Raw genomic sequence first — 23,550 nt, forward strand, 5'->3', positions numbered from 1 at the left:
CTGTTAGCCACATCAGAGTGATAAGTTCACCAGAGGAGTACAGAGAGAGGGAGAGTCCATTTTGTCCCGTCCCCCCCAGGTAAACTGCCACAGTGGCATGTCCCCCCCCCACGTTTGGTGGAACATTCCAAAGACAGCCATCTTCTCAGACAGACAGTTCCAAAGTCCATTATTTTAGCATTGATGAAATCAACAGAAATTATATATATATATATAAACTGTAAATCAAAACAGCAGTAATAGATATAGCTATGTACACAGTCACTCTTAAACATCAAATGTTGTGGTTTTTTCAGCAATAGAAGAACCATTAGCTGCTTTTTGTCATTTTTGTCTTAATCCTTTCTCTCTTAAAAGAAAGAACATGTTTTAACAATTTCTCGCAACATAGACCCTTAGTAACGGCACCCATATACATTCATGTCTGCTATTAACTAACTCCACGGCCTTTGAAATCTGCACTCGCCCAGGACAAAACACCTATACTCACAGGAATACTATTTGTGCGGTTTTGATATCTATACTTCTACAATAGTGTGCGTGTTCAACTTGACATCTGGATGACAGACGTTGAGGGATTTTTGTCTCATACTTGTATTTCCAGGTGGGAGGGACTACGATAAAGTATGAATTGAGTATTTTGTGAGCCTGCATGGTTTCTTCACCGCCAATATAGGTGATCGGATGATAGTTTTTGGATTGGAAAGCACTCGATAAAGGAGCGCTCCAATGAGAGAGGCGTTTAGTTCTGATGCAGCACACATGTCTGAAACCCTTTGCAGATAACAATACATGAACATTCTCCTATGTTCCCAAGTCAACACTAACAATATTTCCCTATTTTCTCAACCAAAAGAAAAGAAGAAAAAAAAATAAAAAATCTCTTGGATTGTACATCATCAGAGGTTCAGTGGAATGGTATGGAATAGTATTATTAAGTTACATAATCACACTAGTGGTGGTGGTTGCATACAGTATTTATTCTACTTTCTAATACTGCGTATGCTTTACCAGAATCAAGACCAGACCGAACAGGGCATAGCATAGCATTCCCCATATAAACACAGGCTTGACCCTTTTACGAAACAGAATACAGTAAAATGCATTGTAGGCTAGTGACATATCAGTGTAGTTTGTCTGTTCCTCTCTCACAACTTAAAACAGGAAATGAATAATTCGCTACCTTAAGCCATATAGATTGTTGGTGGGATATTTGAATGTCAGCATGTAATTATTACAGTACATAAGGCTTTTGCGGAGTCTTGGTATAATATTACGTCCTTTATCAAGAACACAAATAGTAGCCTAGGCTGAGATCACCCACAATGCTTAACGAGAGGGTATATTATTATTGAAATGGCGACAGCAGCATTCATGGCTCAGTTTGATAAGACTTCACATTCATCTTTTAGCAGACATGAGTCCACTTACTACATTACTATGTAGTGTACACTTGTAGTGAACACCAGAGGAGGCTGGTGGGAGGAGCTAAGGAGGAAGGGCTCATTGTAATGTCTGGAATGGAAATATTGGAACGGTATCAAACATATGGGAACCACACGTTTGACTCCGTTTCATCTATTCCATTCCAGCCATTACAATGAGCATGTCCTCCTACAGCTCCTCCCACCAGCCTCCTCTGGCATACCTTCTTAGTAAGTACACTCTTATAGCCTCACCATTTAACCTCTGCCTCCTACATTCTGGTGGATCCATGCCAAAATACTATACCCAGGTCTGTTCTGAATTTTTCAGATGGGGGGATTGATCATAATTTAGATAATTTAGTACGTCCCAAATTTGACACTATTCCGAATGGCACCCTATTCCCTATTTTGACCAGGTCAAATTGGAGAAGGAGAAAAAATCTGGGCTAACTGATTCATTTTTTGTGCCCTCCACATCTCAATTCACATGGTTGAATGAGGAAGAGGGGGGTGTCAGAACAGTGAGAAGTCCTCTGATAATACAGCAGACATTTAGTCGAATGACCCAACATCTGATACATCAACATGATCTCACTGCTTTATTTGACGTTTGTCAAAACGACCCAAGGACAAACTATGACCTTGTCACATCTCCATAGGATTCTTCTCACTGTGCATGATATCACCCCTCCCTTGATAAAAAGACTCCATTGATAATATCAACTTAATGCAAAAATGAAACGTTTTATCTCCACTGCTTGCCATGTGGTACAATGTATCCTCTAAGACATTTTCATTCAAAGACATCTCATGCAAAAAAAAAAATGTTTTTTTTCTCTGACAAAGAAACACACATTTTTGTTTATATGTTCAGCTAAAAAATATCTTTCTTTTTTTTATGTCGTTTTCCGATTATTTTTCCAGGGCAGGCACCGTACGTATATACGCACACACCAGGAACAGAGGCATGCCACACTTGCATTGCTTTTGCATTTTACAATTGGCAGGCTTGATGTCATCAAGGCAGTGCTGCGCTGCGGTGAGTGGGTTTAATGCACCTCTTCATCTACCCTACCTCCACACACAACCACACACACAGATACTCACTCAACACACACATACACGCTCAACACACAAACACTCAACCAGACACTCAACACACACAAACTTAACACACACACCTATGCATCCTCCACCATCGTTGCAGGGAGGGGCCAGACTGCTTTGATGACATCACAATAGGGGCAGGTTTTTTTGGGGGGGGTTACAAGCTCAAATGGAATAAAAGCAGCGCAGCAAGACTGTGGCGCATGCAGAGATGGGGTGGGGAGTGGGTAGAAGAGAGGGGAGGGGTGGGGGGGGTCTAGCCCAGGGTTGCAGTCAGATTTATGAATGGGGGGTCAGAAGGGGGAGTAGAAGTCAAGGCAAGGAGGATCAGCACAATTCATGACATCTTTTTGTCAACTTTTTTTTTTTTAATCTGTGTTTTTTTATGATATTTTTTTTTTACATTTAATTTCTTGATTTTTGTACAAGTATGACAAACTCTTGGGCTCATAGAAGTTGTATCTCTCCCTCTGCTGGTTCTGTCTCTGATAGGAGGATGGAAATGGAGAGAGTGGTTATCTTTATGAAGGGGAGGGAGAGGGACGTCTTTTGGGTTTGTCAGCTACATACTGTACAGAGTATTCCAACTGTATACACATTAATACATACACAGAAGGATATAAATATACCTGTAAATTGGATATAGTATTGTGTCTAAATTCAAACTGAAACATTTGTGCTTAGATACATTTTGTTAAGCCAGCTATGTACTGTAAGTCCGCAAATATTTTGAATAATGTATTAGGTCTACCCAAGTAGTTTCCCCCAGTTACCTGGTTTAAATATATACTAGATTGCGGTTACTATGTACATGTAGGAGTATCCATAAAATGTGCATACTACAAAGTAGCAATGCTTCCATCAAATGTTGTGAATAATAATAACATCTCTAATTTCTCAATCAAATACCAAACATATTCAAAATGTTCAAATTTATCTTGATTCAATTAGTAAACCATTGATAATTACACATAAAACTCAGTAACACTCAATGTTTCATTACATTAGATCATTTACTCATTAGAAAAACCCATGATTAAATTAGTAATATGATTAACATTGGCACAGTATTCACCCTGCATGGGTACGTACCCCTGGCCTGAACTACCCTCTCGTCTTCCCAACCAATCAGAGAGACCCTCTTCATAGTTCCCATGCAGGTGGAATGGAATCATAGAATTAGATTCTGACACTGTGTTGAATGAGGGGAAGAGAACGTGACCAAATATGGAGGAAATAGTGAAAGCAGAAAGCAGGAGGGTTTAGGAAACAGAAAATGCACTGTGTCTGCATCTAAAATTACACCCTTTTTCTTACACCGTGTACTACTTTTGACTAGAGCCCTATGAGCCTTTGTTAAAAGTAGTGCAATATATAGGGAATAGGGTGCCATTTGGGACGCAGGCCTGTTTGTGTTTGTTTTCCTGCCTATGCAGGATCCACAGCGTGTGTCCACAGTACACGTCCTGCCTGTAACCTCCTGTCTCTCCACAGGGCTGGTACAGTACACTTGATGACCCTTGCTGTGCTTCAATATGGGCTGAGCTGGAGAAATGCCAACATACTTTGTCTTTTTGTCCAGGTCTTTTTGGGCACAAACGTTGTTGTGACAATGGAGAGGGCTTAGGCGGGCTAACGAGAGACAGGGTGCGTTTGAGATAGAAACTATTCAGATAGAAATGCCATGTATAGGGCGGACACGAATGCCTGTTTTCCATGGCAAAGGACAATGTCTGTTGTACGTGATATATTTCTATCTGAATGTTACGGAACACGCCACCCTCCTGATTAAGCCTCTGATTGGTGTTCTGAAGGGGGTGGGAGGGGATTTAAGTAAAGGAAGGGTGGAAGGAAGGGGGGGGATTTTGTCATGGTGATCGAAAAACTGATTGCAATCAAATTTCTATCAAAAGCAACGGGAACACTCAATTGATGATGTCATTTGAATAGGCATGGGACGGTGATATATGTTAGGGATTATTTTTTCTTACAACAGGAAAGGACGGGAAAATAGGCAAAACAAAATAATTTGTTTAAGGCGGGGGGGGGGTAAAACACTAAATCTAAAATGTAAAACAAAAACCCATAAGTTAATGACTGAGAAATAAGGAATAGACATAGTAGTGGTAAGTAGTAAGAAGAAGTAACTGATACAAAATAAAGTTGTCAGAGGACTATAAGATTGATCGGGGAATTGGTCGAGACTCGTCGGGCGAGGGGCTCTGCTTCGAGGAGGAGGTGTCGTTGCTCTCTCTTTCCATCCCTCTCTCCCTTTCTCACCCCTCACTCCTCGCGGAGCTGCAGGCGGTAACGCTGGTAACGGATCTGAAAGAAGAGCCTCTCTAGCTGCGAGCCGCTCATGCCAGGCAGCATGTAGTCCTCGCTCCCGCCCGTCCGCCGGAAGCCCAGTGACTCGTACAGCTTGTGGGCCGCCATTTTGACGGCGGTGGTTCCCAGGACAACGGCGGCGTAGTTGTTGTGCACGGCGAACTCCAGCACGCGGCGCCCCAGCACCTTGGCGATGCCCTTGCCGCGGAAGCGCGAGTCCACCGACATGCGGCGCAGCTCCACCGTGTTATCGTCCTCCCGGCCCTGCGCCGCCACGATGCCGACCACCTGACCCTCCAGCACTGCCACCCAGAAACACGAGCCTGGAGGACCAGAGAGCCCAGTTAGACACACACTATACCAACACAACACATATCACATACCACTGCCAACAGCACCAACACAACACATATCACATACCACGGCCAACAGCACCAACACATATCACATACCACTGCCAACAGCACCAACACAACACATATCACATACCACTGCCAACAGCACCAACACAAATCTGACAGAATATATACCTTACATTTAAACCCCAAACGACCTGATGTGAAGGGGCTGAAGCAATAAGGGAGTGGCAGCCGGACCTATGACTGCCCACGGACCACGGCTATCCTTATTGGACTACTGGTTGACTCAGTGAAGGACTGACGCAATAAGAAGTGAGCAGAGCTGCCCCATTAGCCCCTTACACTATTTGCCATAACCCTGGGACCTCATTGCAGGCCAGCTAACATTAACATGTCATTCATCACACATCACAGACCTCAGAGCCTCTGGCTGGGTGGATCAAATATAGAGTGGACTCCCATCCCCTAACTATGGCCAGTACAACAATCATTAAAGCCACAATCTGCAATATTTCCTGCGATTCAAAAGCCATTTGAATGAAATATGCCTACAAGGTGGCAACCTGGGCTTGTGAAACGGCAGATTGTGGCTTTAACCCGGCAACACTGCTCATGTGTATCGGGATATCTCAACAATTACGGACTGGTGTTAATGAGTTCAGATTTCAGAGCAATTAGAGGTTGCTTTACAATGGCTTCTGTCAAGTAACACGACCATGTGATGCAGTTAAGATGGCAAACATGAGGATGGTTCACTCTTGGCTGTCCCCGTAGGAGAACCTTTTGTAGAACCCTTTTGAGGTTCCGTGTAGAACCCTCTGTGGAAAGGGTTCCACACGGGAACCCAAAAGACTTCTCCTATGACGACAACCAAAGAACCCTTTTAGGTTCTAGATGGCCTTTTTTTTTTTTTTGTCTAAGAGTGTTGGTAAGACCGGCGTAAAGCCTGTGGTAAGGACAGGCTAGCTGCTTTGACAACAACACAGCACTGTATCATTTACATTTGAGTCATTCAGCATAGCTCCTACGCAGAGCTACTTACAGACTAAGGTTAGGAGGGGGAAAAAAACAGACATATATTGCAGGTAGACCTTTTTCCTCAAAATAGCCCCTGTCAGCAGAATCAGGGCAAGGGAAGGGAAAAAAAGCAAGTACTAATGTGGGTGCAAGAAAGTGAGGTGGAATATCGCATGGCCCCGGCACACACATTATAGAGCTGTATGAGAGAGTCTGTCCTGTTGGTAAGATATGCCAGTTATGGCCTTGTCAAACCCACTAACTGGATGGATCTACTAAAAGGAAGTAAGGAAGGAGGGATTCTACACACGAAACACTCCGGTCACATATCGGCGGCTGGTGTTTCCATTGGCGACTGGAGTGAAGTGTATCAGAGAGATGGAGAGCATGAGAGAGAGAATCAACTGGAGAATGAGGGAGGTAAGGCAGAGTGAAATTAAAAGCAGACAAGAGGCTGGCGCTAACTGCTTAATAGCATCATTTGCTCTGAGAGATGCTCATAATGAAAAGTACAGTCGTAGGCCCGAGCTCTCCCTCAACGTTAGGGCAATTAGACCCTCAGGGAGAGACAGAGAGACAGACAAATACAGGCACACAGGACAGAGAAGGAAGGACACAAACACACACGTCAACAGTGAAATGTTCGTCCACAATGTAACCTGACCAGGGGGAGAAAGAAAAAAAACTCCTGGTCTCAGTCATGTTTTCTGCTCAACTTCGTAACGTATTCTTAAGTCCGTGCCTGCCGTGTTTTTACCTGTGTCAGCATGCCAGATAGTAGTTCCGTCGACGAGAGTACAAAGATTCCCTGTCAGCCTCTGTTGTAAATGTGAGAGTACAGCGCTGTCATCCGTGTGTCGTCGCTAGAGTATCTACAGTGTAAAGGGGTCGGTACAGTACCGTGTTGGGAGGACGCTGGACAAGTCGTTGTAAAGAAGACCGGCTTACTATATCCTCATTCTGATAAACCGTCTCCCAAACTTGATGTTGGATTTGCAAACCCCTCCAAGAACTACAAGGTGAAAACAGACGACCTTTTCTCTTTCCTTCAGCAGGCAAAATGTGTTGCACGGATGCAACAGTAAACTGTTGCTGAAAATAGCATTTTTTCAACGTCAGCGGTATTGGTGACATGTCCTTGTAGTCAAGTACAGCACAGAGAATATTCTGCCTTTTCTGGGACTGACTGACTGACTGGTGAATGTAAAACCTGTGTGTCCATCTTCCAAAGGGTCACCGACACACACAATCTGATACTTGCACACACGCACATACCAGACACACAAGCACACTCTCTCCAACACATCGCGTCATGGGGCGAGTGGTGAAACGATGCAAATGTGCTGGAAGCCAACGTTATGAGGGATTTAAAGGGCCCTGTGGGATTCATTGGATTAGTGTTTGATTGAATAAAACAACTGTCAGATGTCCTGCGGCAGGGTCGCCGCGGTAACAAGCCTGCTGATCCAGACACACTCCATGACATGTGGGCATCACAGCTGGGGAGGCAGTAGCAGGCAGCTAGATCTGCAAGCAGAGTGAATGGTGGGCCGGGACATTTTCCCCATTTGACCTTGGTCATATTGTGTGTGCAGGGTTCAGAGTGGGTCAGACAATGACTTCTTGTGTTGACTCTTCCTTGTCTGTTGTCCCAACGCAGGAGAATGTATGAGGCGTCTTTTGGAATAGTTACACTTTGGAAGGGGCAGATTCACTCAAGGTACGGTGTACCGTGTCAGCGTCTTTCATTTTTGTTAAAGGGAAGGTTGCACGTATTTTTTTCCCAGAAATCTAACAGTGTGGTGGTATTTGACCTTATACTCACGATGTGATAGCTAATTCAAAATCAGACTTTAGTTTCCAGTGCTTTATCTCAGAAGAGAGCATGATGTGAGGCGTGCAGTTAGTTACCCAGAGGCCTTGTCTCTAGGGGGCTACAAAGAGGAAGGGGGAAGGTAGGGGGGTGAAGGGACGGCCACGCCTCTGAAACTGAAGCCGTCACCATCTGTCTGAGCAGGGCCTGTGTCAGCACGGGACGGGACAACCAGGCACGCCAGCCGTAGCTCTGTGTGTGTGTGTGTGTGTGTGTGTGTGTGTGTGTGTGTGTGTGTGTGTGTGTGTGTGTGTGTGTGTGTGTGTGTGTGTGTGTGTGTGTGTGTGTGTGTGTGTGTGTGTGTGTGTGTGTGTGGAGGGGCCTGAGACAGTGACATACACTCATGTCCTGTGTCTGACGCCGTAACGAGAGAAAGGTCGTCGGAGAATCTCCAAAGCGAGCCTTCTCTTCCTTCTTCTCCCTCTCCCCCTCCTTTGGGAAGCAGGGGCTATGAGACGAAGGGATCTGCTGGTTAAGAGTCAGATATGTAGAACGAGAATGAGAGGAGATAGCTAGACTAGAGAGCAGGATCATAGAGCATGTAGGACATTCATTTGTCTTCAGTCCTCCTGTACTGGTAGATGGGGAGGGGGCAACAGGGAGGGGTTGGGGGTTAGACAAGGGAGCTGATCTATCATAGACCCGGGCCAGACCAAGATGAGCGCGGGGGGGTTCTTGGATTTAACCAGGCTAAGAGGACTCTACCACCGACCAAAAGGGGGAGGGATGGGTCGACTTGAAAGATGCAGATAAAATCTCATGGCGGTAAGGAAGGAGAGAGAGCTAACGCGCTCTAAACGTACATTTTTGTTACTCAGGATTTATTTTGACGGCCTTTTCTCTTTTAACTGCTAAAGGACAAGAACATGCTACCTGCCATGCATGTGCATTGGGTTGGAGACCGTTAAATATGGCGTTATGACATGACTATGAACCCCCTCCCTTTTTATTGTGCTTAACAAGATTAGTGTCTATCCTTTCCGTTGAAACATATGAGGGTAATTCAGTTGATAAGCGTTGAGTCTAGACGGCGCACACCCTGACTGTGCGTGTGTCTAAGATGAAACAAAGGCTCATTAACAGCTTGTGTCCTCTGAAAGTGTGTGTGCGTTCATTCTCGTTACAGATCATCCCTAAGCGTGCCTGTGCCTCTGTGTGTGTGTGTGTGTGTGTGTGTGTGTGTGTGTGTGTGTGTGTGTGTGTGTGTGTGTGTGTGTGTGTGTGTGTGTGTGTGTGTGTGTGTGTGTGGGAGAGCAGTGTGAGGTGTGATATCTGCAGTGCGTGGCCTCCTCACTCCCCAAGTCACAGACCCCTCCCCCCACTTGGAATGCTCCCTCCCTTGGGAACAGAGTGCATGTTGGGAGTATGGATCTGCCTGACATCTATACCACACCCTGACAGATGAGACTCGGACAAGGAGACCAGGGGCATACACATGCTTACATACACACATTCACACACACATGTTTACACACATGAAGGTGTACGGGCACACACAGCACATGCCCAAACACACAGATCTCAAGACCAACAAGCTCCACCATATCTACCTGTGTCCAGTCATACATAATACTTCCTGCCCCTTGTACGTTACAACCAACTACACACACACCCAGCCTGCACTCGTTCTCCGTTACAGCTCCATTAGCTCTGAGAGGAGCCGTGTAGGAGCATTAATCACTTAAAGGGGCTGCAGCACTGGCCTTTTCCCATTAATTTAACTACCCTGCCCGGGCTAATCTGTGTGTGTGTGTGTGTGTGTGTGTGTGTACACTTGTCCAATTTAGGTCCTCTCAATCCTAGGGTCAGAGGCTAGGAGGGATCATAAAAAGCCCCTTCCCCCTCCTCTTCCTTTAAAGCTCTACCCCAAACCATTTTTTATGAACCTCGAAGATAATGTGGCATAAGGCAGAGGAAGAAGTGCTATTGTCTGCGAGTCTCACCCGCATATTCATAAAGATCGGACCACATTATTGGTCATCCATTAAAGATCGGACCACATTATTGGACATCCATTAAAGATTGTATTGGTCACCTGGGAGTGACTAACTATAGTGTTCAGAAACGATAATGTTGTTAACATCTTATTTTGCTTCTGGTGTGGGTCCATTGTTGCCTAGCTACAGACTCCTTGCTCCGGCCAAATGCTACGCCACCCCGCGTACACGCCACGCCCGTGGACGTTAGTTTCTTCTCCACGATGAGTCTGGATCTGAGAACCTCTCTGACCATTCACTGAATGCGAACACATTCGGGGCCGTCTGATTGGTCCACAAACTGATGGGTTGGGCCAGAGTCAGAACACACTGTAGTTTGAAAATGTGTCATTGGCTTTGATACTCTGATTGGTTAGAGACGATCCAATCGCTGATGACTTTGTTTTGTACAACGCCCCTCGTCACCACAAACGACTTCAACGATAGCAGTCTCAGACTGTAGCAAACAGAGCTACAACAAAAAACATGTTTTTTGAGGAGCGGTTCTGTGCTATTGACGTGTGTTTGGTTGCGTCATTGTATTATGAATGAATAAGACGCTTACTGAAATTTGCTATGACATTTATAGAACATAAATTCAGTGGATGGAGAATAAAGAATTCTCTCTCTCTCTCAACAGGCACAGGAGGAAGAAAGGGAGTGGAAAGATAGGTGCAACATGTATCTACTGTGTGTAACTACCTCACCTTTGTCTGTACTCTACCCGGCAACCCCTATCACCACACACACGTGCCCACACTCCGTGGCCAGACTCAGATATGCTGATAACAACCCATCTGGCCAGTGTCATCACTGCTCTGGGGCTCAGGATGGAACCAGGTGAACCAGGTGTAGTGTGGAGACACATTGGCCCACCTACTTATCCCTTCGGTTGCATCCCAAATGGCTCCCTATTCCCTACATAGTGCACTACTTTTGACCAAAGCCCAACGGCAATAGGGTAACATTTGGGATTGGACCCAAGCTTTATACTGTCCTGTTGTGCAGTAGGTCAATGAGCTTGGTTTTGCCTTGTGCCTATTCACGCCATTGAGGTATAAAAGAACTGGAGACCGCATCCAAGATGTCCGACCGCTATTTTCAACATAATGCCGATTCATGGACCGTCTATATCCGGGTTGCAGCCTGTTTACACGGCCCAACTTCACACGCGCAGAGGTAGAAACCATGCTTCCAGACCGGAACCCTGGCCCCTTGATTCACACCGATCGATATGTCTTGTATAACATCCTATAAGGCCTTGTTACTGTTAATTGTGTATGCTTGGTATAGACAACAGCACAGTGGTGTATATGTACAGGCCAGATGATTCAGTAAAGTGGATTGATTGGTTGGTTAATGAAACAGAATGTATTGATTGGTTGATAGTTCCAAAGGGATTTCAGGGAGAACTCATGCTGGTAGAATGAATGTCCTGGTTCTTTTGTTGTTAAGAATCCCTAGTCAACCCCCCCCAAATGCCCCTATTGTTCCTGGTATTTCCTATTTACACACACACACCTATGAGCTGAGCAGAGGACTGAAGTAACAGCTGGCCTTTAGTGACAGTGGGATGAATAAACGCACACACACACACACACTGAAGAAGAGATAACCGTATGCATCTTTTTCCTGGCTAGTTGAGGCCGGTAGACATAACCGTGTTGCTGCTCATCGTGTCAGTGACTGGCCCTCTCACCCTGCACTGTATGACTCACTGACTACTGACACATACACACACACTGCCCATGGCAGGAACGTGAAAGGGTGGAGGCCACTGTAAATCATCGCACTCTTACTATCATATGACGCCTGCTCTTTCCCTCTCTCTTTCTCTCTCGCTCTCTCACACACACACACACACACACACACAGTCTCTCTCTGACAGACCCACACGCTCACACAAACAAAGACCTGCAGCGGTTAATCCCATTAATATCCTGTGTGACTCCTACACACACACACCCACACACACACACACACAGTGGATAACTGTAGCTGCCGGACACAAAGTGAGAGACAAAGACAAGAATCAATGATGGGCTTAACGAACACCTGCCCTTAAGTAGCTTCGCAAATAGGGTCCGACTGACCCCAAAATGTTGGGTGGATGGAAGTGTGTGTGTGTGTGTGTGTGTGTGTGTGTGTGTGTGTGTGTGTGTGTGTGTGTGTGTGTGTGTGTGTGTGTGTGTGTGTGTGTGTGTGTGTGTGTTTTAGAGAGAGAAAAAGGTTTGATTTGATTATAGCCCAGCGTTTTGGAACGGAACCCGGAGGAAGTGTGGTCACAGCTCAATTCCTCTTATCAGAATGGATAAGAGGATCATAAGAGAGTGATTGATTTTCCTAGTTAGGGAATATAGTTAAGGAAATGACTCCAATGAGGCTTGGCCGACACAGAGTGGACAGACTGCTGCAGAAAGTGTATCAGCAGTTTCCATCTCAGAATCAATAGGCCCAGTAGCATGGTGTGCCCTGGCTCCCTCTGTAACTAAGTAGAGCGGAGCGAGTCGCCCCGCATACTTAATAGGCAGGCAGACTGCCTCTGTTTCTGAACACACAGGTTACATCCCAAATGGCACCCTATTCCCTACATAGTGCACTAGTTTTGATCAGTTAGTGTGCTGTGTCGGGCATAGAGTGCCATTTGGAATGCAAACATGCTGTCACTATCCAACTCCTGCTGTGCTTAATACAGGCAGGGAGAGCCTATGACACTGAGAGAGACTATACTTTGTGTGTTTGTGTGCATATGTGTGTGTGTGGGGGGTCATTTGGAAACTTTCAAAGGGTCTGTGATTCCATATTTGCATAGGGCTATGTTTTGTATCCCATCATTTTTTTAAAAATCCCATAATTCACTAAAAACTTAATGTCTGTGGATGAACTTTATATGCTGACAAAGACAACAGATCATACATTTCCACAGATTATATATAGTTTCTGTTTTGTGTCCAATCTCCCACTAGCCCTCTTACCTGTGGGTTTCATGTAATACTCCTCGATGTCCGCCATGTCAGTTCGGAGCGCGCAGGCCAGATAGTTGTGGATAACTTTGCTGCTGTAGAAGTAGCGCGCGGCCATGAGAACGAACGGCGCACAGCTGGTCAGCGTGAGGGATTTGCTCACAACAAAGCACATTACTATGGAGATAAGGAAGAAAAATAAACGATACCTGTCAGAAAAGAGAATCAAATGTTGGATTTTGGCGGAAGTCACACACATAATATATATTATATAACCAAACAGTGACATTCCAAAAAATAAGTTGCTTTAAAAATAACGAAGATCAGTCCCTAATATCACACATTTTGTTTACTGTAGAGAAAGCGATTGACAACCGACGAGCAAACATCACATGACATCCTATGTTGAGTCTATGTATTTATTTGACTCGATGCAAACAGATATTCTACACAGCCTATCAATATCATCTCTGGTCCATTTACAGTCAGTGATTTTTGAAAGTAGCCTATTTCTCTGGTTTGGCCGCACGGAAGCGCCAGAGTGGAACCCGCCACACAGACAGGCTGTGCAGCAGCATTATGTTGTCGTCTGGTCTGCCATGCAAACATCTTTTACTCCATTGCACCACGACATGGCGTGTTTACTGTCAACATAGACATTAGGCTACATGGTAGCGACGTGGTCCTAAATTATAGCGTCATATTCATAATAAAGTACTTTACATAAAGGTTACATAAATAAAACAATTATACACACATTTCCAGACTAAATGTCAACAGTGAAATAGGCTTATGTGAGATGTTTTGTTGGTCATTGTGGTCACTTACCACGGCACAGACAAAGGCATGAGGTGTAAAAAAAAAAGTATTGTTTTAGATGGTGTACATTTAAATGACAATAATGATTATGGAATATATATAGCGTAACACATGTTGTGGTGAATTGTTCTTCGAAATTTGGTGCGTAAATGCCATTCATTCACATCATAGACTAAGCGATGTGTAATGCGTCTGACCATATGGATCAAGTGTGCCATAAGAACCTTCATGCATATCATACATAAGGAAATTTACGTAATTAACATCTCCACTAATTAATTATAAACAATGCCAACATGCACACATGGCTAGTGGTGGTGGTGCATTAACGCACTGCCTGCAGGCACAGTATAACACATGTGTGTAGCCTATGATGATGGAAACTGGTGATAGGGTGCAATTGGTGCACGCTAGCGCACACTGTGGGCCAATCCTCACATTCTATTAATTAATTAATGCATCCAACCTAACCGGCAACTGACATCATTGCCCCCTTACATGCACACCAAACAGGCCCACCCGCTACGTGCACCATGCGTTTTAACCATGCCTTTGTGTAGCGGTTTGATGCGGTGCTGCACATGAGCTACGCTACATGCCGGTATCGAAGATCCAACACACATCCATCCACACACGAACTCGAGAAGAAATCGTCAATTATTCAATGTATTTGTTGTTATTGAATTTGTATAATATGAAATCCTTTTCCTCTTGATGAAAGTTTCACATAGCATGTATTTCTGCCATTAAATGAATAAAGCACTTTATAAAGAAAGAAAAGAGGTCAACGAATTATCAATTGACATGTCGATGCTCCAACAGATTATGGCTTTCCTTCAACTTCATTTCAACTCACTTCTAACTTTTTTTAAATATATATATATATATTTTTTTTTACAATAATTGGTTTTCATGTGTTAGTATGGATGGGTTATTCATAATGTCTTTGACAAGAATAATTTGTAAATACATGGGTAAAATGAAAATAGTTTTACATGGGTAATGGCAACTTTTAACGAATTTCAGGCCAGTAAATCGTTAAGTATACGGGAAATCGTGTCACTTACGTGTCAGAAGAACATATAAGAATTGGGTTTGACTTTGCTGTAATATGCCTCTGAATGCGGTGTTGGGGATTCTCTCCATGATCCCCTCGTAAAAGATGCGACGCACTTCCACATGGTCCGTGCGCTCAAACTCACGGATAAAAACCGTATCTTTCCTCACATCATTTTCCTCGATCGGATTCGGTGCCGGTGTGGAAGAAGTCCACATTTGCGAGGAGGAAACGATAATAGAATCTTTTTTGGTCCCTTGTATGGCATCGTGTTCATCCGCAACTATTTTAGTCTCGCAAACCATTTTTGGAGACGAACAATGCATGCAACTGGCCTCAAAGAACTGTAACCTCAGAAATAATATAAATGGGATATGATGCGTTTATAAATATGGAAAGAAAAAAGACGGGGAGTGTTTCTGCTGCAACCCTGAGCGTTTCTGCATGACCAAGGGTTGCAGGAAAACATTTAGCCTATTTATAATGGGCCGTAGTGGATGCATTCAGATTCAGGGGCCGGGGTGGTCCACATAGCGTTCACATTGGCTGAGGCGCTACGCCATTCGATTGTGATAGGCGGATAGAGACAAGAGAGGCACACGGTCAAATTCTTTTTAAAAACCTCAACATTCCTCTCATTGTTCCGGCGAAATTCTACACGTGTGTTTGAGTGGGACGGGGAGGGTGGGCTTGCGTAAGGGTATTTCTGAACCGGTAGGCTAAGGGAGCCCTTTGAAGATCACCCCAAACAACCCGGCCTGCACCAGTGCACCTGCAGCGGGAGCTGCGCCAGACCCTCTTCTTGGATGACTGAAATGACACGTCTTTACAGAACGGATAAGACACGTTCATATGAGGACACATGAGCTTTGATGCGTCAAAATATATAAAGGGCACTTGGTGATGGTTGGACTTTGTACGGGGAATGGTTAGGGAACTGACTGTCCTATGTTAAGGTCTGGTTATGGAGCGGCGCTTCGCTCCTCCCGGCTGTGTGCCTCCTTCGATACCCGGTATCTTGACTGACAGTTCTGCTGCACTGCAGTGATTCCTCCCCGGCGTTATACTCTCGCTTCACCCGTTCTTTCTCCAGACAGTTTCCTTACGATAGCGTTTTGTTGTATCATCATTCATTCATTCACATAATTATCTGACTTTGTAGGCTATGCCACAGTCACAGCCTAGGCTATGTTATAATATAGGCTACGTTCACTGTTAAAAAAGGTCATTCATTCACATAGGCTATCGCCTAATTCACTGTTAACATTAATTCAGTGTTCTATTTCATTCTGGCCATAGGCCTATGCCTCACTGGATGTATCGATCAGAATGCGATGGTGTGCCCGTAAGCTATACATAGGCTTATCACAACGGATAAAGTTTCACTTAACCTAACGCTGAAGAAAATGCATTTTTATAGGATGGATTTAGACTAGAATCCCCCACCCCCCACCCACACACATACACACAGGTCGTCGACGTGTAGCGCAAACCACAAAACATACGCACGCGGCAGAGTATCCCTTTGCTGTAGCCTAGGTTGTAATAGCCTAGATATCGCTGGTTTCTCGCGCCCAATAACAGCCATTTTACACAGCATGATACTGTCACCCTAACCCTAACTGAATGTTACTGCTATCCGGGATTCTTGGGACATCCATACCCTAAACCCTAGCCTTAATCAATACCTTACCCTAACCTTATCGTAACCCTTACCTAACCCTAACCGTTCTATATGTCAACTTCAATGGGGTGACGTCAGAGTTGGAACGTCCTTTTCCCACCAACTCGGAAGCTCCACCTGCAGATGGAACGAAAGGAGTTCTGAGCATGTGCGGATTGATCTAACACCACTTCATAGGATATTCCACCACCGTTAATAGGCTAAACCAGTGCTTAATTTGAGATTTATCCTGCCGGAACAGGATCCGGCACCTCTCAATTTGGGACTGTTTCGTTCCTGAACCCATTTGCCAGGATCCGGTACCTCTCGTGGAATGAACAATTATTTCCACTGTTTCCAATGTAAAAAATTATAATGAGACCAAGTTGACTCTAATACTCCTGGGTGGCCCCTAAAAAACGTAATGTGCCTGGGTCAATGCTTTTGCGCAATTTTGTAGCCTTTATAGACCAACGCTTGGACATTGCTGTGGGGAGAGAGAGAAGCGCGCCAGTATCTCGCACAGAACTACAATGAGATTAACTTCCTATGATCCCTCTCTCACTACTCTGATAGACATGAGCCTGCAACTTTCATCTCCCCAGCGTTGCACTTCATAATTTATTTCCTTATAGAATCATAGCGGCGCGAAGGGTTCTGGGGGTGCCGCAACACCCATGATAAATTGAAATACATTTGCCAGTTATATAACTACTGCTGTCTGTTAAGAAATACATGAACTTATTACGAATATTACACATGTAGTAGGCCTATAATTAGCCACTGATGATTAATAGTTTATTTAACACAATTTCCTAGCTGTGGATTGTGTGTAGCCCAATCAAGAAGAATGCCTACAGTCGGGAACACGCAGCAAATTTGTCAGTCATGCAGCTAAAACAGGCCTTTCTAAAATACAGGTTGGAAAGCAAATGGATCCTGCTAAAAAGAGAAGACTATTCTGTCTGTAGGCTACCAAGTTATTGAACGAACAGCATTTTTTTGACCAAGTAAGACAAGAGAGAGCTTTTGGCACGAGCGCATCGGCCATCGTCGGTGAGTGAGCTGAGCGTCATTGAGTGAGTCAGTGAAACTGGAAAGCTTTTTTATGACTATAATTTCCTCCTCATATTGTACAATATGTTTGTCTCCACACACCTAGGTCTAGGCTATTGATGTATTGAAGACAAGGTCGTTTTTATTGATCTCAGATTCATATTTTTGTTCGTTTCAAAATAGCCTGTCATTTTGATCATTTGTGAGGTATTAAAACACATTCTTCTAAAGCCTCCAGTCATCTAAAAGTATGTAGAATGGCATGAAATCCGGTCACAAAAAGGCCACATTTTCCCGAACTCAAGGCTACAATTTCTTTCCCCCACGTGTACAACTTCTGCAAGCGCCTTTACTTTTCTGATCTATGACAGTACGCAAAAGCATGATAATGCATGCAATGCTTTATTATAAAGGGGGTTTTGTTTTCACGCCTTCTGGTACCTCAGAGCACCCTGGGTCACCCCGTCTCTGGCTAACTTTGTGTTCCATGTGTCCAGCACCTCCAAATGTACAAATGAAGCACTGGGCTAGACTACATGCCTTAGCCTACATTCTTTCCTCAACTGTTGCTTAGGCCTATTAGTGTCCTAGCACCGGTGCTATACATGTAAATATAGGCTACATCTTTTTGTTATATTTCAGGGTTAGATCAAATAACAGAGTGATAAAGGGGAGCTCAGTCAGTGCTTTTCTCGAGGCTGCAGTGGAGACAACTACAGGTCTGCAAACCATTGAAACAACATGAAGGGTTGTCGTTCTGTACTGCAAACATCCAAGGGGGTTAGGGCCAACGGGGAAGGGGTAGGGAACGAATTAGGACGGTCTGTTCCTGAGCACTGTTTTTGCATCGCAAATGGCACCCTATTCATAGTGCACTACTTTTTGACCAGAGCACTATGGGCCCGAGATAGGGAATATGATGCCATTTGGGAGTCAACCCATCAATCCTAAAGAACTTGTAAAAGAGACTGGTGTGTAAGTCCACTCTTTATTGAGACATAGTACAACTGGCTATAGCCCTGCCCACATATAGTTCTGATTATCTTCAACCTGACCTTTGACATCTTTCTGTGATCTGTGTTTGTTTGTGTGTGTGCACGCGCCTGTACACGTGCATGTGTGTCTATGTACGTGCATGTGCAGTGCCAATGTTTCCTAAAACACTGTCTAACACTGTCTATTTATAACCTGTCTGGCTGCAGGATAGTTCTAGTCCTTGTCCCAGGGTTTCCACTGTTCTGTTACCACACTACCCCCCGCACACACACACACACAAATACACACACTGTTACCACACAGAGTCCTCATCCTCTCTGCCAGCCATTAGTGCCCACTTCCCCTGTCCCCCTGGGCACCATGCCCCAGCCTGTCTGCCGGAGACACCCACTACTCTGAGGGCAGAGTGTGTGTGTGTGTGTGTGTGTGTGTGTGTGTGTGTGTGTGTGTGTGTGTGTGTGTGTGTGTGTGTGTGTGTGTGTGTGTGTGTGTGTGTGTGTGTGTGTGTGTGTGTGTGTGTGTGTGTGTGTGTGTGTGTGTGTGTGTTTCCGTGCGTGTGTGTGTGTGCATGCATGCATGCTACAGGCTCTGACCCGGGATGAGAGGGAGCGAGAGATATAGATTGATAGAGAAAAGGGGAGACTGGGACTGAACGGGGGGTGATAGAAGGTGAAAGGGAGAGATGGGGACAGAGCTAGTTAGGGGAAAGGTGAGGTAAAGATTAAACTACAGAATGAAAGAGAGACACAGAGATGCCAGAGGTGGAAGGGAGAGAGAGGTCGGCGGTATCCTTGAAAAGCGAAGACCCAGCTCTTTAAAAATGAGATACAGGGTTGTCTTGACTGGCTGGTGCTGTGTCCCAAATGGCATCCTATTCACTACACAGTGGGCTACTTTTCACCAAAGTCCTATGGGCCCTGGTTAAAAGTGGTGCACTATATTGGGGAAAGCGTGCTATTTGGGACACATCCTGTGTATACCAGGTGTCAGCAGATACATAAGGGAACATGCCACAAGCTCTACCGGCTGCATGCAAACACCCAGAACCCAGTGAAGAGAGAGCGAGGGAGAGAGATCAAGATAAACAGTGTATTCAGATATTATTCAGACCCCTTGATTTATTCCACATATAGTTACGTTACAGCCTTATACTAAAATTGATTAAATTGTTTTTCCCCCTCATCAATCTACATACTATTAATACCCCATAATGACAAAGCCATTTCATTTTTTTTTTATTAATTAATAACTGAAATATCACATTTACATAAATATTCAGACCCTTTACTCAATACTTTGTTGAAGCACCTTTGGCAGCAATTACAGCCTCGAGACTTCTTGGGTATGACACTACAAGCTTTGCACATCTGTATTTGGGGGGTTTCTCCCATTCTTCTCTGTAGATCCTCTCATGCTCTGTCAGATTGGATGGAGAGCGTCGCTGCACTATTTTCAGGTCTCTCCAGAGATGTTCGATCGGGTTAAAGTCTGGGCTCTGGCCACTCAAGGACATTCAGAGACTTGTCCCAAAGCCACTCCTGTATTGTCTTGGCTTTGTTCTTAGGGTCGCTGTCCTGTTGGAAGGTGAACCTTCGCCCCCAGTCTGAGGAGATGAGCGCTCTTGAGCAGATTTTCATCAAGGATCTCTCTTTCCTTTGCTCCGTTCTTTCCCTCTAACCCTGACCAGTCTCCCAGTCGCTGCCACTGAAAAACATCCCCACAACATGGTTGCTGCCACCACCATGCTTCACTGTAGGGATGGTGCCAGGTTTCCTCCAGACATGACACTTGGCATTCAGGCCAAAGAGTTCAATTTAGTTTTCTCATGGTCTGAGAGTCTTTAGGTGCCTTTTGGCAATCTCCAAGCGGGCTGTCATGTGCCTTTTACTAAGGAGTGGCTTCCGTCTGGCCACTCTACCATTAAGGCCTGATTGGTGGAGTGCTGCAGAGATGGTTTTCCTTCTTGAAGGTTCTCCCATCTCCACAGAGGAACTCTGGAGCTCTATCAGAGTGACCATCGGGTTCTTGGTCACCTCCCTGACCAAGGACTTTCTACCCCCGATTGCTCAATTTGGCCGGGCGGCCAGCTCTATGAAGACTCTTAATTTGTGGTACTTTTTACCCCTTTTTCATATCTAATTGGTAGTTACAGTCTTGTCCCATCGCTGCAATTCCTGTACAGACTCGGGAGAGGCCAAGGTCAAGAGCCATGTGTCCTCCGAAACACAACGCCGCCAAGCCGCACTGCTTCTTGACACACTGCTCGCTTAACCCGGAAGCCAGCCGCACCAATGTGTCAGAGGAAACACCGTACAGCTGGCAACCGAAGTCAGCATGCATGCGCCTGGCCTGCCACAAGAAATCGCTAGAGTGTGATGGGACATGGACATCCCAGCCAGCCAAACCCTCCCCTAACCCGGACAATGTTGGGCCAATTGTGCACCGCCTCATGGGTCTCCCGTCGCAGCCAGCTGCGACACAGCCCGGGTTCGAACCCGGATCCGTAGTGACGCCTTAGACCACCACGCCACTCGGGAGGCATGTGTAGATTGATGAGGAAAAATTAGATTTAAAGGCTAACAAAATGTGGAAAAAGTCAAAGGGTCTTTCCAAAATACTTTAGGGAGGGAGGGCAGGAAATGCAGAGATAGGGTGTGAGAGATATATAGAGGAGGGAGGGCAGGAGAGAGATATATAGAGATAGGGGGAGGGCGGGAGGGAGAGGGAGATGATATATAGAGATAGGGAGGGAGGGCAGGAGAGAGATATATAGAGATAGGGAGGGCGGGCGGGAGAGAGATGTATAGAGATAGGGAGGGCGGGCGGGAGAGAGATGTATAGAGATAGGGAGGGAGGGTGGGAGAGAGATGTATAGAGATAGGGAGGGAGGGTGGGAGAGAGATGTATAGAGATAGGGAGGGAGGGTGGGAGAGAGATGTATAGAGATAGGGAGGGCGGGAGAGAGATATATAGAGAGAGGGAAAGAGAGAGCTTATAAATGTTTGAGCAGTGTTCTTCTGCTGCTCTCCTCACACCTCTGAAGCAGTCTATAAAGCCACAATCATTAATCCTTACTTCCAGCCAAACGGCAGCTCCGCCTGCCACTTATTTCACTATAATGCTGAGGGATGGGCGGTAAATATTCAGCTGTAAATATTCAGCGGTAAATATTGCAGATTGTACATTTAAGTGGGACCCTCCCTGCTGATTTTCTCTCCACAACCCCTAACCTCCCTGAAGAACTTATTCTCCTTTTCCCTCAAAATCCAAAGCATGTGGTTTTCTCCCTCTTTCTCTACTCCTCTCTTTGCCTTCCCTCTCTCTCTATTCATCCCTCTCGCTCTCTCTCTACCCCCCCCCCCTCCCCCCCCTCTCTCTCTCTCTCTCTCTCTCTCTCTCTCTACCCCCACTCTCTCTCCCCCACCCCTCTCTCTCTACCCCCCCCTCTCTCTCTCTCTCTCTCTCCACCACCCCCCTCTCTCTTCATCCATCTCTCTCTTCCTTCACCCTTGTGTATCTTCATCCAGTGAATATTTAATCGTGGTTGGTCAGGGCTTTATTCATAGATCGGCCTCTAATGAGTTATTCATAAATATATAAAAAAAATATATATGCATATTTAATGCATTATGATGCATGTCCCGTGTGGTCCTATGCGACTCAGTTGGTAGAGCATGGCACTCCCCCTGATTCCTGCAGGGGGACCAGTACGAAAAAGTCCGAAAATGTATGCACTCACTACTGTAAATTGCTCTGGATAATAATGTCTGCCCAATGACTAAAATGTAAAAAAATATAATTTATTCATGGTGGCAGCACTGCAGCCGGCCACCCATGCCAGCAGCATCTCTGTTGGTCTAAAGTATCCGAATGGCAGACTGGCATTTTCAGGAATATTCAGCCTTGGAAGATCCGTTACAGAAACAGGACAGCGGCAGAGATTGTCATTGTCACCACTAACTAAGTCACTCGTTGCTGACATAGAATGTGTGTGTGTGTGTTTTTTAAATATTTTTACCAGAAGTCCATCACAAGGATAGTAAAACATGGATCATTCAATGAAGTGGGGGCTTCTTTTTTTTCACACAAGGAAAAAGGCTATTTTAGGTTTAGGGTTACAATTAGGGTTTGGTTTAGTTTCAGGGTTTTGGGTTAAGGTTAGAGTTAGGTTAAGGGTTCGTTTTAGGAAAAAATTGATTTTGAAGGGGAATCCATTTTTGGATAGTAAAACTTTGATGTATTGTTGGGAGCAATGACACATCATGAAGAGTTTACACACACTGGGGGGGTTTCCACTCCAGAGGAGAATAGTGGGGAGGGGTATCCTCCTGATAAAATGGTGCAATTAAAGCGTCAATCAGCAATTAGTGCATTTTTTACTGTTAAATGAATTATATATAAAAGGGTTGAATCTATCAAATTGCAAGCCCCTCCCGGTTATCAAATCGAATCAAATCAAATGTATTTATATAGCCCTTCGTACATCAGCTGATATCTCAAAGTGCTGTACAGAAACCCAGCCTAAAACCCCAAACAGCAAGCAATGCAGGTGTAGAAGCACGGTGGCTAGGAAAAACTCCCTAGAAAGGCCAAAACCTAGGAAGAAACCTAGAGAGGAACCAGGCTATGTGGGGTGGCCAGTCCTCTTCTGGCTGTGCCGGGTGGAGATTATAACAGAACATGGCCAAGATGTTAAAATGTTCATAAATGACCAGCATGGTCGAATAATAATAAGGCAGAACAGTTGAAACTGGAGCAGCAGCACGGCCAGGTGGACTGGGGACAGCAAGGAGTCATCATGTCAGGTAGTCCTGGGGCATGGTCCTAGGGCTCAGGTCCTCCGAGAGAGAGAAAGAAAAAGAGAAGGAGAGAATTAGAGAACGCACACTTAGATTCACACAGGACACCG

At 45.0% G+C, this 23,550-nt stretch overlaps 1 protein-coding gene across 1 annotated transcript; it reads right to left on the reverse strand.

The window, feature by feature from the left end:
* Positions 1-109: 109 nt before the first annotated feature.
* Positions 110-15,365, reverse strand: LOC118392102 (N-acetylaspartate synthetase-like). The gene is made up of 3 exons (XM_035783742.2): positions 14,937-15,365; positions 13,063-13,227; positions 110-5,185 (listed from the first exon to the last, which is right to left on the reverse strand). The coding sequence occupies exons 1-3, from the start codon at positions 15,250-15,252 to the stop codon at positions 4,818-4,820; spliced, it is 849 nt and encodes a 282-aa protein (XP_035639635.1). The 5' UTR covers positions 15,253-15,365; the 3' UTR covers positions 110-4,817.
* Positions 15,366-23,550: the final 8,185 nt, after the last annotated feature.

Source organism: Oncorhynchus keta, chromosome 13 (genome assembly GCF_023373465.1).
Source record: "Oncorhynchus keta strain PuntledgeMale-10-30-2019 chromosome 13, Oket_V2, whole genome shotgun sequence".
Taxonomy (NCBI): Eukaryota; Metazoa; Chordata; class Actinopteri; order Salmoniformes; family Salmonidae; genus Oncorhynchus; species Oncorhynchus keta.